The following is a 14,136-nucleotide window of genomic DNA, read 5'->3' on the forward strand; positions in this document are numbered from 1 at the left end:
ATTGAGCAAAACCAATGTGATTTTTGGATTCAGCGCATCAGATTCGTCCTAAATCAACTGAAAAAATGCAGACAACAAATTTGTTGTTGACCAGTGATCAGATACTAAACAGAGAGGAGGTTTCATCCTGCCGGATTTGAGATTATATTATGAGGCATCTTGCATCTGCTGGATTCAGGAATGGATAATATTGAAAAATGGAGATGTATTAGACTTAGAAGGACATGATAATAGATTTGAATGGCATGTATATTTATGGTATGATAAGGTGAAAGTTAGGGATTCAGGTGGCGCTGTGGGTTAAATCACAGAGCCTAGGGCTTGCCGATCAGAAGGTCGGCAGTTCGAACCCCCGCAACGGGGTGAGCTCCTGTTGTTCGATCCCTGCTCCTGCCAACCTAGCAGTTGAAAAGCACGTCAAAGTGCAAGTAGATAAATAGGTACCGCTCCGGCGGGAAGGTAAACGGCGTTTCCGTGTGCTGCTCTGGTTCACCAGAAGCAGTTTAGTCATGCTCGCCACATGACCCGGAAGCTGTACGCCGGCTCCCTCATCCAATAAAGCAAGATGAGCACCGCAACCCCAGAGTCGGCCACGACTGGACCCCTTTACATCTACCTTTAAGGTGAAAGTACACAAAGGCTTAGGGACGCGGGTGGCGCTGTGGGTAAAACCTCAGCGCCTAGGACTTGCCGATCGTATGGACGGCAGTTCGAATCCCCGTGGCGGGGTGAGCTCCCGTCGTTCGGTCCCAGCTCCTGCCCACCTAGCAGTTCAAAAGCACCCCTAAGTGCAAGTAGATAAATAGGTACCGCTTTAGAGCGGGAAGGTAAAAGGTGTTTCCGTGTGCTGCGCTGGTGCTGGATCGCCAGAGCAGCTTCGTCACGCTGGCCACGTGACCCGGAAGTGTCTCCGGACAGCGCTGGCCCCCAGCCTCTTAAGTGAGATGGGCGCACAACCCTAGAGTCGGACACGACTGGCCCGTACGGGCAGGGGTACCTTTACCTTTTTACACAAAGGCTTTCAGAATAATATAATAAGAAAATCAATTTTTAAAGTATGGGAGAAGTATAAAGACTTATTAGAACAAAAAACACCCTGGTGGCTTTCCCTGTTAGAAACAATATCTTTCAAGGAAGTGAATATGAGGACCAATTGGCCAACATATTGAGAGTTGTCAACTGAGGTAGAAAACCAGGTAAAATTAAAAGATTTTGAAGGGGTGGTAACAGTTTGGCTACAATACCATCAATTAAACCATTTTTAAAAAAATGATAAAAAGAACCCCCTGCCAAGCAGGAAACACCATCAGAGCACTCCTGACATATGGTTGTCAAGCCTCTGCTTAAAGACCTCCAAAGTAGGAGACTCCACCACACTCCTTGGAATTTGCTGCCAAGGAGTGTGGTGGAGTCTCCTTCTTTGGAGGTCTTTAAGCAGAGGCTTGACAACCATATGTCAGGAGTGCTCTGATGGTGTTTCCTGCTTGGCAGGGGGTTGGACTCGATGGCCCTTGTGGTCTCTTCCAACTCTATGATTCTATGATTCTAAGAAAGGTTTTAGTTATGAGTTATCAAGATTTCAAAGAGAGATTTTAGGAGATAATATTAAATTGTCAAAAATATATAATTTGCTCCTGGAATGGGAAACAAAAGATGAACAGGTCAAATCTGTGATGATACAATGAGCGAAAGATGTGGGACATAATATACAAATGACAGACTGGGAGAGGCTATGGAAAAGAGTTCTGAAATTTACGGCATGTTCTTTATTGAAAGGAAATTATATGAAAATGATGTACCAGTGGTATTTGACCCCAGTAAAACTAGCAAAAATGTACAGAACAAGTACCCGATATATGCTGGAAATGTAAAGAAAAAGAAGGTACCTTTTATCGTATGTGGTGGACCTGTAATATAACTAAAAAATTATGGAAAATGATATATAATGAAATGAAAAAAATGTTCAAAATAACTCTTGTTAAAAAAAACCAGAAGCCTTTTTATTAGGAATTATAGGTACCAAATCCCAAAGGACCAGATGAAATTGTTCATGTATGCTACAACAGCCACCTGGATGTTACTAGCCCAGAGATGGAAGGAAGAGACAGTCCTGTCCAGAGAAGAATGGCAAATCAAGCTGATGGACTATGCCAAAATGGCAAAATTATCTGGGAATCAAGAAGACAAGAAATTTTAAAAAGAATGAGAAGTGTTTATAATGTATATACAAAATCACTGTAAACAGGTCAAAACATCAGCAGGATTTTAAATACACTTGTAACAGAAAATATAGATAATGTTGTTGTTTATTTAGTCGTTTAGTCATGTCCGACTCTTTGTGACCCCCTGGACCAGAGCATGCCCTGGATAACTTAGGAAGATGAAAAATTGGAGAAGTACTGATATGCAGTTGAAAATAGAACCAAAAGGGCCCATGGAAGGAGGGAAGTCAGGAGATTCAGCATAATCTTGATATCTGGATTTTGTACTGTTTTATACTTTGCTTATATTTTTGAAAATCAAATAAAACAGATTATGTGTGTGTGTGTGTGTGTGTGTGTGTGTGTACACACACACACACACACACACACACACACTCCCACAGTCCCAACAACATCTGGAGACCCAAGTTAGCGAAAGGCTGGGCTAGATGACAGGCAGCCATTCTGCAGGGTTTCAGGAAGGAGTGGGAATTGAACTCAGGACCTTCTGCATTCAAGGCAGGTACTCTGCCCACGGAGATGCAGGGGGTGGGGGTGGTTTCTAGAACCATAAGATCTACCTGGTCAGCTGCAAATAATATCTCCTGCTTTAGAAAAACATTTGTAGTTATTAAAACACACAGACACAACCACATGTGGAGCAGGCCAGCCCCATCTCTGAAGAGGTGCTGCTTCCCCCTGGCTGCAAGGAAGTCCAGTCTGCTGGAGAAGGTTCTTCAATGCAGCTGGAAGCCAAGCCGGCCACTGGGCTCACGGACACGCTTGTTTGCTTGGCCCGTGCTTTCCAGGCATGGCTCTGAAGAGGATTTGCTTTTCCCTGGGAAAACCTGCCACTGAATGGGAACAAGCTGGGTACTGACCCCCACAATCCTACTCTTTACTAATCCCCAAAGGTGGGACAATATTTTAAAAACCAAACATCATGTCCTTGGAAGAGTTGCAAGGACATTGTTGAACAATTCTGCCCTGTTTCCTGCTTGGCAGGGGGTTGGACTCGATGGCCCTTGTGGTCTCTTCCCACTGTAGGATTCTATGAGGACTAAGGACTCAGCTGTGCAGCTGCAAATAAAACGTTTTAAGTGCAATATACAATGTGACACTTGATGACGATGGTGAGCCTTATGGAAAATTAAATGTTTTTTAAAAACACAAAAAATGCATTTTCAGAACGGTTCCACGTAAGATAAAACTGCGGGAAACGGGCGAAATGGCAGGAGCAAGCTGAGCTGGGTGCTAGGAAGGTGGCTGGAGTTTGGAGGAACATAGGAAGCAGTCCTATATCAACTCCGACGGCTGCTCTGTCAATGTCTGCACCCTTTGGTCTTTGCTGGCCCCGTCTGGCTGTGCCAAGAATTGCACCCAGGAACTTCTGCATGCAATAAGGCTTTGCAGCAGAGCTGCGCCTTGTGTTGTCCCAGAGAACTCTCATCCTCCTTCAGGGGTCTCCATGTTGCTCTGGGTTCTGCTAGGAGTATCTAACAGGGTATGTATAAAGGGATAGGTAACAGTGGCATGGCCACCCACACTAGTGAAAAGGCCTCAAACATGCACATGAAAGAAGATGGAATTAAAAACTCTGAAAAAGAAGTAGCCATGGAATTAACCAACAAGGTTCTCTGTCTCCATGTCTTCTCCACAGTGGCTAGGAAAGCAGTTTATGGAAAGACAGTTTCCTCTTTGCTTAGCAAATAGCCACAATTCTGTCTGTTGAATGGAAGGAATGCCTTCCATTCCTGTCAGAGATCTAGAAAGTTCCAACCTGTGCACACTGCTGTTCTTAACACCCTGCAGTTCTGCCCAGGATTGGCTGGCTTAAAGGCCAGGACCCCATTCTCAGGAGGCAGCTGAGGGATGATGGAGCAGCAATATTGGTTCTGTGGTAATTGGTGTAAATAGTTGCAAAGCAACATAATGCCAACCCGTCAAGAAGGGTCCATAGCTGTGTGGTACCCAAGCAGAAGGCTCCAGGTGCCTTGGAGAGTTGTTGGCCACCACCACCAACAATATCAGGCTAGATGGACCAAAGATGTGGATTTGTGTTGGGCATCTCCATACATTCCTGAATTCATCACCTACCCACACAATGAAAAATACTTAGTTCTTCCTAGAAGTCTTCCTAAGATCAGTAAGAAATAACGAAGGTATAAAAGGTGTGACAGTTGGATGTAATGAATATAAAGTAAAAGCATTTGCCGATAGGTAAAAGGTAAAGGTACCCCTGCCCGTACGGACCAGTCTTGCCAGACTCTAGGGTTGTGCGCTCATCTCACTCTAGAGGCCGGGAGCCAGCGCTGTCCACAGACACTTCCGGGTCACATGGCCAGCGTGACAAGCTGCATCTGGCGAGCCAGCGCAGCACACACGGAACGCCGTTTACCTTCCCGCTGGTAAGCGGTACCTATTTATCTACTTGCGCCCAGGGGTGCTTTCGAACTGCTAGGTTGTCAGGCGCTGGGACCGAACGACGGGAGCGCACCCCGCCGCGGGGATTCGAACCGCCGACCTTTCGATCGGCAAGTCCTAGGCGCTGAGGCTTTTACCCACAGTGCCACCCACGTCCCATAACGATAGAAGATCCCATAAAAAGTGTTAAAGAGGTGCTGGATGAGATAGAACAATTTGGACAGGTGGCTGGTTTTAAGTTAAATAAGAAAAAAACTAAGATAATTGTAAAGAATATTGATTATGACACAACTGAAAAAATACAACAACAGACAGAGATTGAGGTGGTTAAGAAAGTGAAATATTTAGGAATTATATTAACCCCCAGGAGTATTGATCTATTTCAGAATAATTATGTACCAATATGGAATAAGATTAAGAGAGATCTGGAGGTGTGGGGGAGAATGAAATTATCATTTTGGGGAAGAATTGCAACGATGAAGATGAGTGTGTTACCGAAAATGTTGTTTCTATTCCAAACAATTCCAATAATTAAGGGAGTGGCAATATTTAAAGAATGGCAAAGAATAATATCAAGATACATTTGGCAGGGGAAGAAGACGAGAATTAAATTTAAGATATTAATAGATGCAAGAGATAGAGGAGGCTTCGCTCTGCCAGATTTAAGATTATACTATGAGGCATCATGTATTTGTTGGTTGAAAGAATGGATGAAGTTAGAACATACAGAATTGTTGGATTTAGAAGGTGATGATAATAGATTCAGGTGGCACGCATATTTATGGCATGATAAAAAAAAGAGTACATAAAGGTTTTGAAAACCACATCATCAGGGGATGAGGTATTGAGGTATGGAGTAGGTACAAAAACCTACTGGAGCCCAAAACTCCATATTGGGTATCGCCACTGGAAGTAATGAGTGTTAAAAAGATCAATATGACAGGGAAATGGATAACATATGGAAATTTAGTAAGTAAAGAAGGAAATAAATGGAAGTTGAAACCATATGAAGAAGTGAAAGTATGTGTGAATGATTGGTTGCATTATTTTCAGTTGAATAAAATGTTTTAAAAAGAGCTATTGGAAAGAGGTTTTTCTGAAAAGGAATCTAGGTTTCAACAAGAAATATTGAATAATGAGGTTAAAATTTTATGAAAATGATATATAGATGGTACGTAACACCGGTAAAACTTGGTAAGATGTATAAAATGAGTAATAAATGTTGGAAATGTAAGGAAAAAGAAGGAACATTTTATCATATGTGGTGGGAATGTAAAAAAGTAAAACCCTTCTGGGAAATGATTTATAATGAGTTAAAGAAAATGTTGAAATATACATTTTGCTAAGAAGCCAGAAGCATTTTTACTAGGAATGTTAGGATTAAAAAGAAGGATGAGAAAATGTTTTTTTATGTGGTAACAGCAGCTAGAATTCTGATGGCCCAGAAGTGGAAGCAAGAAGAATTGCCTGCGATTGAAGAATGGAGAATGAAACTGATGGAATACGCAGAAATGGACAAATTAACAGGGAGGATTCGGGCTAGACGAGATCAGAGATTCACTGAGGACTGGAATAAATTTACAGAATATATTAAACATATTTGTGATGAACAGTTAACGTTTGTAAGCTTTCAAGAAAGTTTGTGAGAAGTAACAGTAGAAATAGTGTATAAATAATATGATAGGGTAAGGAATGTTATAGTGCAATATTAAATTGTGAAATGTGAGAAAAGGTGATACTAAGGAGAGTTGTCAGACATGCTGATGGAAGTTCAAAAGAAAAAGTTGGTGAAAAATGGATGTTAGAACTTATATAAATTTGTATTAGAAAATTAATAAAAATTATTTGAAAAAAAAGAAAGAAAAATACTTAGTTCTTTTCTTGGTACTCAAGTCTCACCATTTCTTTAATTTTTTTTAAAGGGTACGTACATAATTGACTATTAACACATTTGTTACCTTTTCCATGTCAAAAAGGTGTTTTAAAAACACGAAACCTTATCACACGACACAAGATGTGGAGTCAATACAGTGTGTGTCCCCGCACTGCGCCCACAGGCAATCTAATCTGAGCTCTGGTATGATTTTTAGACTGGGTCTCGTAGGAAATACACTATTGAACACAAAAATGTAATTTGTGTCTGCTTCCCTACCCTTGTGCAGTCTAAATGGGTATTGCAAAAGCAACTCAATTACAATTTATAAATGTTTCTATTCATTCACACTGTAAACATCTTATAATTACATCCAATTAGTCATAGACTTGCAGCACACAAGCCCTGCTATATTCATATTCCTTATTCCCAGCTGCAGCCACAGTGTGGCAGTATTTTAATGCCAATGAAAGTGATAATCCAAAATACCATATTTTTTGCTCTATAAGACTCACTTTTTCCCTCCTAAAAAGTAAGGGGAAATGTGTGTGCGTCTTATGGGGCGAATGCAGGCTGCACAGCTATCCCAGAAGCCAGAACAGCAAGAAGGATTGCTGCTTTCACTGGGCAGCGATCCCTCTTGTTGTTCTGGCTGTGAATCCCACGACCAATCATGCAGCGCCGCCACCAGAGATGCACCAATCACAGCCCGGCCCGCCTCCCTCTAACCTTCCTTCAAGCAGAGCAGCAGGCAGGTGCCCGGGGGCCGCAACACATCCATTTTTCAAAATTGGGGGGGGGGCATTTTAAACCAGGCATCAGGCTGGACTTTGGACATGCCTGCTCTAGAGTATCTATCACATATCTTATATTATTTTTCATGTGGTGCCCTGGGAGAAATCCTGCTTGATCCTCATGGATATAATCTTTTAATATGCATTTCAATCTATTTGCTAGTATGTCTGCAAATATTTTGTAATCCTTATTAAGGAGAGATATAGGTCGGTAATTCTTAACTGATGTTGGATCTGTTCCCTTAGGGGAACAAATGATGCTGGTAGTTTCCCTGTATTTAAGATGTTGCTCACTACTCTTTATATGGTAGTGACAGTAGATCTTCTAATTTTTTAATAGTATTTGGCCGGTAATCCATCTGGCCCTGGAGTCTTTCTTACTTTCATCCTTTTCATGGCTTGTTGAATTTCCATCATACTAATTGGGGCATTCAATTGGGTTGTCTCTTCATTTGTAATCTTCCATAATTTATTCTGGTTCAAAAACTCATCTATTCATTCTTGTTTTTCTTGGACTTCTCTATAATAGTCTAAGAAACTATTACTTCTATTTTTTGGTTCCTCAATTGTTTTACTATCCACAATCAATTTGTTTAGCAGCTTTTCGCTTTGTTTCTTCCTTAATTGCCAAGCCAACAGCTTTCCAGGTTTATTTGCCAATTCAAAGTTTTTTTGTTTTAACATTTTTATCTTTGATTCTATTTCTTGATTCAAAATCATTGATAGTTGTACTTGCAGCATTTTAATATTTTGATTTAGCTTCTCATTTTTTGGATTCTTTGCTAATTCTTTTTCATTCTGTTTAATCTCCTCTAATATTTCCATTAGGGACGTGGGTGGCGCTGTGGGTTAAACCACAGAGCCTAGGGCTTGCCGATCAGAAGGTCGGCGGTTCGAATCCCCGCAACGGGGTGAGCTCCCGTTGCTCGGTCCCTGCTCCTGCCAACCTAGCAGTTCGAAAGCATGCCAAAGTGCAAGTAGATAAATAGGTACCTGTGGCGATCACACAGAGCCCCCGGACATTTCACGGTCTATTGACCCCGTGCCACCACTGCGGTTGCTTTCTTCGCTGCCACCACCCCGCTTCTCACGGGGACACACAGAGTCCAGACAGTTGTTAACATAAACAAATAATCAAGTTTATTTTTAAGTGCAGGAATAAGCATATGGTTTCAGTTTATTTTTCTCTTGTCAGTTTCCTAACCTTAGTTCCTAACAACTTCAAACTGAATTATTCCCAACTACCTATCTAACTCCCTAACAATTCCTCTCACTTTCTCACAATACAACTCAACCAACCCACTGCCTATTCCACCCTCTTCCTTCTCCAACACTCAAGCCTCAACTCTTTTTCAAAACCTCCCCTCTAACGTCTATTCCCCCCTTGCATTCTCACTGGCCAATCACATCACCCCCATTTTAACCCTTTCCTTGACAAATCCTAGGGGGGCAAATGCCACAGTACCGCTCTGGCGGGAAGGTAAACAGCGTTTCCGTGCGCTGCTCTGGTTTGCCAGAAGCGGCTTCGTCCTGCTGGCCACATGACCTGGAAGCTGTACACCGGCTCCCTCGGCCAATAAAGCGAGATGAGCGCCGCAACCCCAGAGTCAGCCACGACTGGACCTAATGGTCAGGGATCCCTTTACCTTTACCTAATATTTCCATTGTTTCTTTTTCTTTCCGTTTTCTCTGGATCCCGTTCTACTGCATGAAGAAACTTCTCATTACCGCTTTTCCTGCCTTCCATATTATCTTGATGTCAGTTCCCTTATTCAGATTAAATTCAAAGTATTCTTTTAAAGATTTCTTAGCTTTTTTTTTATTTCTTCATTGTTAAGTAATGCTTCATTTAGCCTCCATCTACGATGTCCTCTTTCTTTTCCCTTCAGAGATAAAAACACTGGGATATGATCTGATAGCAACTTTGGTTGGATTTCTATTTTTACTACTCTTAATGTTAAATCTTTTGTGATCCAAAGTCCATCTAGCCTACTGGCTGACTGATTTGGCTCCGAAAAATAAGTGACCTCCCTTGGATGTTTACATCTCCAAGCATCCAACTTGAAGGTTTTTATTAAATGGAAGAGTGATTGTGGTAATTTCCCTGTTTTATTATCTACACTTTTTTGTGTTCTATCATTTTCTAAGGAGAAAACTCCATTAAAATCTCCTAAAGGATTATTTTTTCCTCCATATACCCTAGCATTTTTTCCTCCAAATTTTTTTTTTTTTTGTAGAATTCTGCTTTATTATCGTTTGGTGCGTATATTCCTATCACCACCAATTTCTCTCCTTGTTCCATTTCTTGAATTATTACAATCCTTCCCTCTTCATCTTTAAAAAGCATCTTTGGTTCTAATCTAGGTTTTACATAAATAACCACCCCTCTTTTCTTACACTTGTCTGAGGAGTTGAATTCTGTTCCTAACTTCTTATTAGTCAACACCCTCCTATGTTTCCTGGATACATGTGTCTCTTGGAGGCATATTATGTCCAATTTGTGTTTCATTAAAATATGTCCCACTCTATTACTTTTTAATTTATTCTTCAAACCATTCACATTCCATGTTGTGATTCCTAAGTCCATTCTTTCTTTCAACTTAAATACTACGATAAAAAGTAAAGACAAAGAAAATAAAGAAAACATAGTGTGTTGCCCTAAAGGTGTACTCTTCTAGTTACTCTTGGTCTTCTTCCTGGTTGTTGTTCTCTTCTTCTTCCTGGTTATTCTCTCTAGTTTCCTCCAGTTCCTCATCTCCCTCCTCCCCAGTCAACTGCCCTTTTATTCCTAAATTCTTTCTGTAACTTCTCACAAATATTTCTGCTTTTTCCACTGACTTGAATCTCCATCTTTTCTCTTTACATGTGAAAGTGATTCCCTCTGAGAACTCCCACCTATATGGGATGTTTTCCTTTTTGAGTGGGTCTATCATAAATGTAGGCACTGTGGCTTAAATCACTGTGCCACTTGTGCTTGCCGATTGGAAGGTCGCAGTTTGAGGCCCCATGACAGGGCAAGCTCCCATTGTTCGGTCCCAGCTCCTGCCAACCTAACAGTGTGAAAGCACGCAGTGCAAGTAGATAAATAGGTACCTCTCCAGCAGGAAGGTAAACAGCATTTCCATGCGCTGCTCTGGTTTCGCCAGAAGCGGCTTAGTCATGCTAGCCACATGACCCAGAAAAACTGTCTGCGAAAGCAGACAAACGCTGGCTCCCTTGGCCTGTAGAGTGAGATGAGCGCCGCAACCCAAAGTCATTTGCGACTGCACTTAACTGTCAGGGGTACCTTTACCTATCAGAAATTTATAATTTTGTCTTTTCTTTACTTGGGACCTCTCAAGATAATTATATTTTTCTCCTCAATAATGAGTCTTTTTAAAAAAGTTTGTTTGTAATATTCTATCCCTGAGAGGTAAGAGTTAAAACACACTAACAATCACCTGGCAATTTGTTTGCCTTTGCTTTTAAATTTTTTATCAACCACACAAATTATATCTTCTTCCTCAAGCTCTAATCACTTTGTCAATTCTCTTATCAATTTCTCTGTTATGTTCTCATTCTGCTCCACCGGTATCCCTCTAAAACGTAAGGTCATCTGTCTTTGCTGGAATTCCAGGATTGCTACCGAATCTAGAATTGCTTCCTGTATCTCTCTTTGTTCCCCACTTTCTTCCTTAATTTTTTCTTGCTTCCTTAATTCCTTACAATGATTTTGTGGTTTTTTAACCCCTTCCTCAAGCTTCAATGATTTTTTTTTTTGAGAGATTCTGTACTGCTTTCCCAAGTTCCTGATTCTTGAATGTCAGTTTCTTAATTTGTCCGGTTAGTGCAACAATTAAGCTAGAGTTTTGATCTATTGTTTTCTCCATCTCATCTAGTTTGGTCCCTATCATTTTAGTATTTTCATTCATATCTTTTTTCAGGCCCAGTATCGCATCTCTGATGTGTATTCCTAGATCTTCCTCCACTACTAATTGCCTTCTTCCTAAATTCGCTCCTGCCACTGATGATGTTATAAGCGTTTGCTGCTTCTTAGTAGTCATCTCTAGTTGTGTGTTGCTTTCAATTACTTTCAACTGTGACAGGTGCACCCTTTTCTCAATCTCTCTCAAACCTCCCAGGTCTTTTAAGACTTCGCTCTTCTCACTCCCTCCCTTCCCCCCTTTTAGGCCCCTCCTCCTATTTCCTGTTCAGCTTCCCCAGTTACTGTGGGATTCTGGGATGTATACTCTGCTGAATCATCTACCATCCACTTCCGTATCTCAGAGACTGCAGAGTACTCCTCTCCTATTACTTTCCTCCCCAAATTTGTAACCTGAGAGCATACCATGCAGTACACAATATACAAAATATACAAAGTCAACGCACCATAAAAGTCCAAAGTCAGTTTTTAGTCTACCTTAAATTCTTCTTGCCATCTTCTATATTCTTCAACCCCCTTCTTTATTATTCTGTTAAGTTATTATATAGTTTGTATTTTGCTTTTTAAGGGGAAGGGTCAGGGCTGCCTGGGAGTGGGCCTCAGCCAATAGAATGGCTGGGGCAGGCAGTGGCGTAGCGTGGGGGTGCAGGGGGGGCCGGCCGCACCGGGCGCAACATCTGGGGGGGGGCGCACTCTCACTCGCAGCTCTCTGCCCCTACCTGGCTCACTCTCTCTCTCTCAGAGCCGGGCACAAAGCCCAGCCCCCCTCAAGCTCCGCCCACCACCAACCCGGAGCAGAAGCAGTTGCCATGAGAGGGGCGGGGCTTGAATGAAGAGCGTTCCAAAGCGGAAATCTCGTTCCTATTGGGTAAGTCGCGGCACGTGATGGGGAGGGATCGGGGAGCTTCGAGCGACTTTTGTGGGCGGGGCTCGTGCCGCTGCTGTGAGTGAACGCCGGGGTGGGCCACTCCGCCCGTGACAGAACCGGGCCTTCGCCTGGGCCGTTGTCGGCCAGCTGAAGGGTAGGGGGGCGCTCGCTCGCGGGCGGGCGGGCGGGCAGGGAGTGTCCGGGCTGAGGAGGGCCGCTCTTGCGCGACGCCGTGGCTCCCTTGCTTGCGCAATGTTCCGCCCGCGTGACCCGCTGCGTTCTCGGTCGTCGCCCCTTTTCATCTCTTTCCGCCTTGCTCGGCGAATTTTTCTTCCTTTCCGCTCCTGCTCCTGCTCCACTTTGCAGCCTCTCTGCGTACTTTCCAGGCTGGCCATCCGTTTGCTTACAAGGTTGGGTGGGAGTTTCCGAACAGGGCGGCAGGAATTCAACCGCTGGAAGTGTTTTGCACCCTATCCCAGCCCCTCCCTCCCTCCCTCCCTCCCACCTGCCCCAGGTGAAATTTGTACCTCTTGATTTTCTGGTGTGTTTAAGGACACAGGAATCTCAACCCCCTGCCCCCCCCTCGAATGACGACAATCTCATCTTGTTGTTTGGGAATATCTTTTTTTGCATTCAAATCTTGCCTAGCACCTTCCCACGAACATACTTTCCTTTGCCCTGGCTGGGGAAACCTAGCCAGATGGGCGGGGTATAAATAACGATAATGATAATCATAGTAGTAATTCTGTATTTGGGTTGTACTTGCTCTTTAGCTGCAGTCATGATAACTGTAAAAAGATTTCCTTTTCTGAATTATAGGTCCTATTCTAAACAGCTGTAGGTTTCTCTCCATCCCCCCCACCTTTAAAAAAATATATTTTTTAAAAGGGGGTTATTTTCTCTTTAGTAAATCGTATTTATACAGCAATCTCTTTCTTCTGTGTATTATATTTCATAACACACGGAGCAACGGTTTCAAAGGAAGTAGATGTAGAATGAATTTTGTCACTGCACCACTCGTAAAATGTTATTTCTTTTTCTTTCTTTCTTTCTTTCTTTCTTTCTTTCTTTCCCCTCCAACTTTTTCCTCCCAAGGAACTCAAAGGTGGTGTACAGGGTTCTCCATTCCCCATTTTATCCGCAAAACAACCTTCTGAGGCACATTAGGCTGAAAGACAGTGACTTGGAGAATTTCAGTAGAAATTAAGGAGGTAAGAAGAAACCTGTTGGATCAGACGAAAGGGCCTATCTAGGCCAGCTTTCCTGCAGACAGGTGCATCTAATAGGCCTACAGGCAGGTCTATGAAGGTGATCACTCTCCCTGGCTGTTGCCAGCCTCCCCTCGTAACTATTTAGTGGCATGAAATCTTGAGGATCCCATTTAGCCCTAATCAGCTTTTAAAGACATCTTAGCCTGTGGTCATCATAACCACATATGTATTTTTTATTCTATAGTCATACCTCTTGTTACGATCGGTTCAGGTTACATCTTTTCAGGTTGCGTCCCGCGGAGACCCGGAAGTACTAGAAAGGGTTACTTTCGGGTTTTGCCGCTCACGCATGCGCAGACACTCAAAATGACGTCACGCGCAGAAGCAGCGAATCACGGCACACACAGACGTGCAGATGTGGTATGCGTTCTGCACATGTTGCGAACGGGGCTCCAGAATGGGTCCCGTTCGCAACCAGAGGTACCACTGTATTAAGCACCTTTCTTCCATAATGGAACACAGGGTGGTGTACATGTGGTTCCTTGATTACACCCTGTGTGAAGAAACATTTTCTTAGGTCTGTCCCAAATGTATTACCAATCAAAGTTTTGCCACAGGTGGCCTCCCTGTGACTTGAAATTTCAATGCATAATAATAATACAGTGGTACCTCTGGTTACATACTTAATTCGTTCTGGAGGTCCGTTCTTAACCTGAACCACCACTTTAGCTAATGGGGCGTCCCGCTGCTGCTGCGCCGCTGCTGCACGATTTCTGTTCTCATCCTGAAGCAAAGTTCTCAACCTGAGGTACTATTTCTGGGTTAGCGGAGTCTGTACCCTGA

General features: G+C 42.8%; 1 protein-coding gene across 1 annotated transcript in view; it reads right to left on the reverse strand.

The window, feature by feature from the left end:
- Positions 1-1,982: 1,982 nt before the first annotated feature.
- LOC309534497 (uncharacterized protein C1orf21) overlaps positions 1,983-14,136 on the reverse strand; it is a 168,489-nt gene continuing 156,335 nt past the window's right edge. Inside the window, exon 6 of the mRNA XM_082226707.1 lies at positions 1,983-2,168. Within this exon, the coding sequence (XP_082082833.1) occupies positions 2,133-2,168 (36 nt within the window). The 3' untranslated portion in view covers positions 1,983-2,132. The remainder of the gene's footprint in view (positions 2,169-14,136) is intronic.

The sequence above is a fragment of the Podarcis vaucheri genome (genome assembly GCF_965113315.1).
Source record: "Podarcis vaucheri genome assembly, chromosome: 6".
Taxonomy (NCBI): Eukaryota; Metazoa; Chordata; class Lepidosauria; order Squamata; family Lacertidae; genus Podarcis; species Podarcis vaucheri.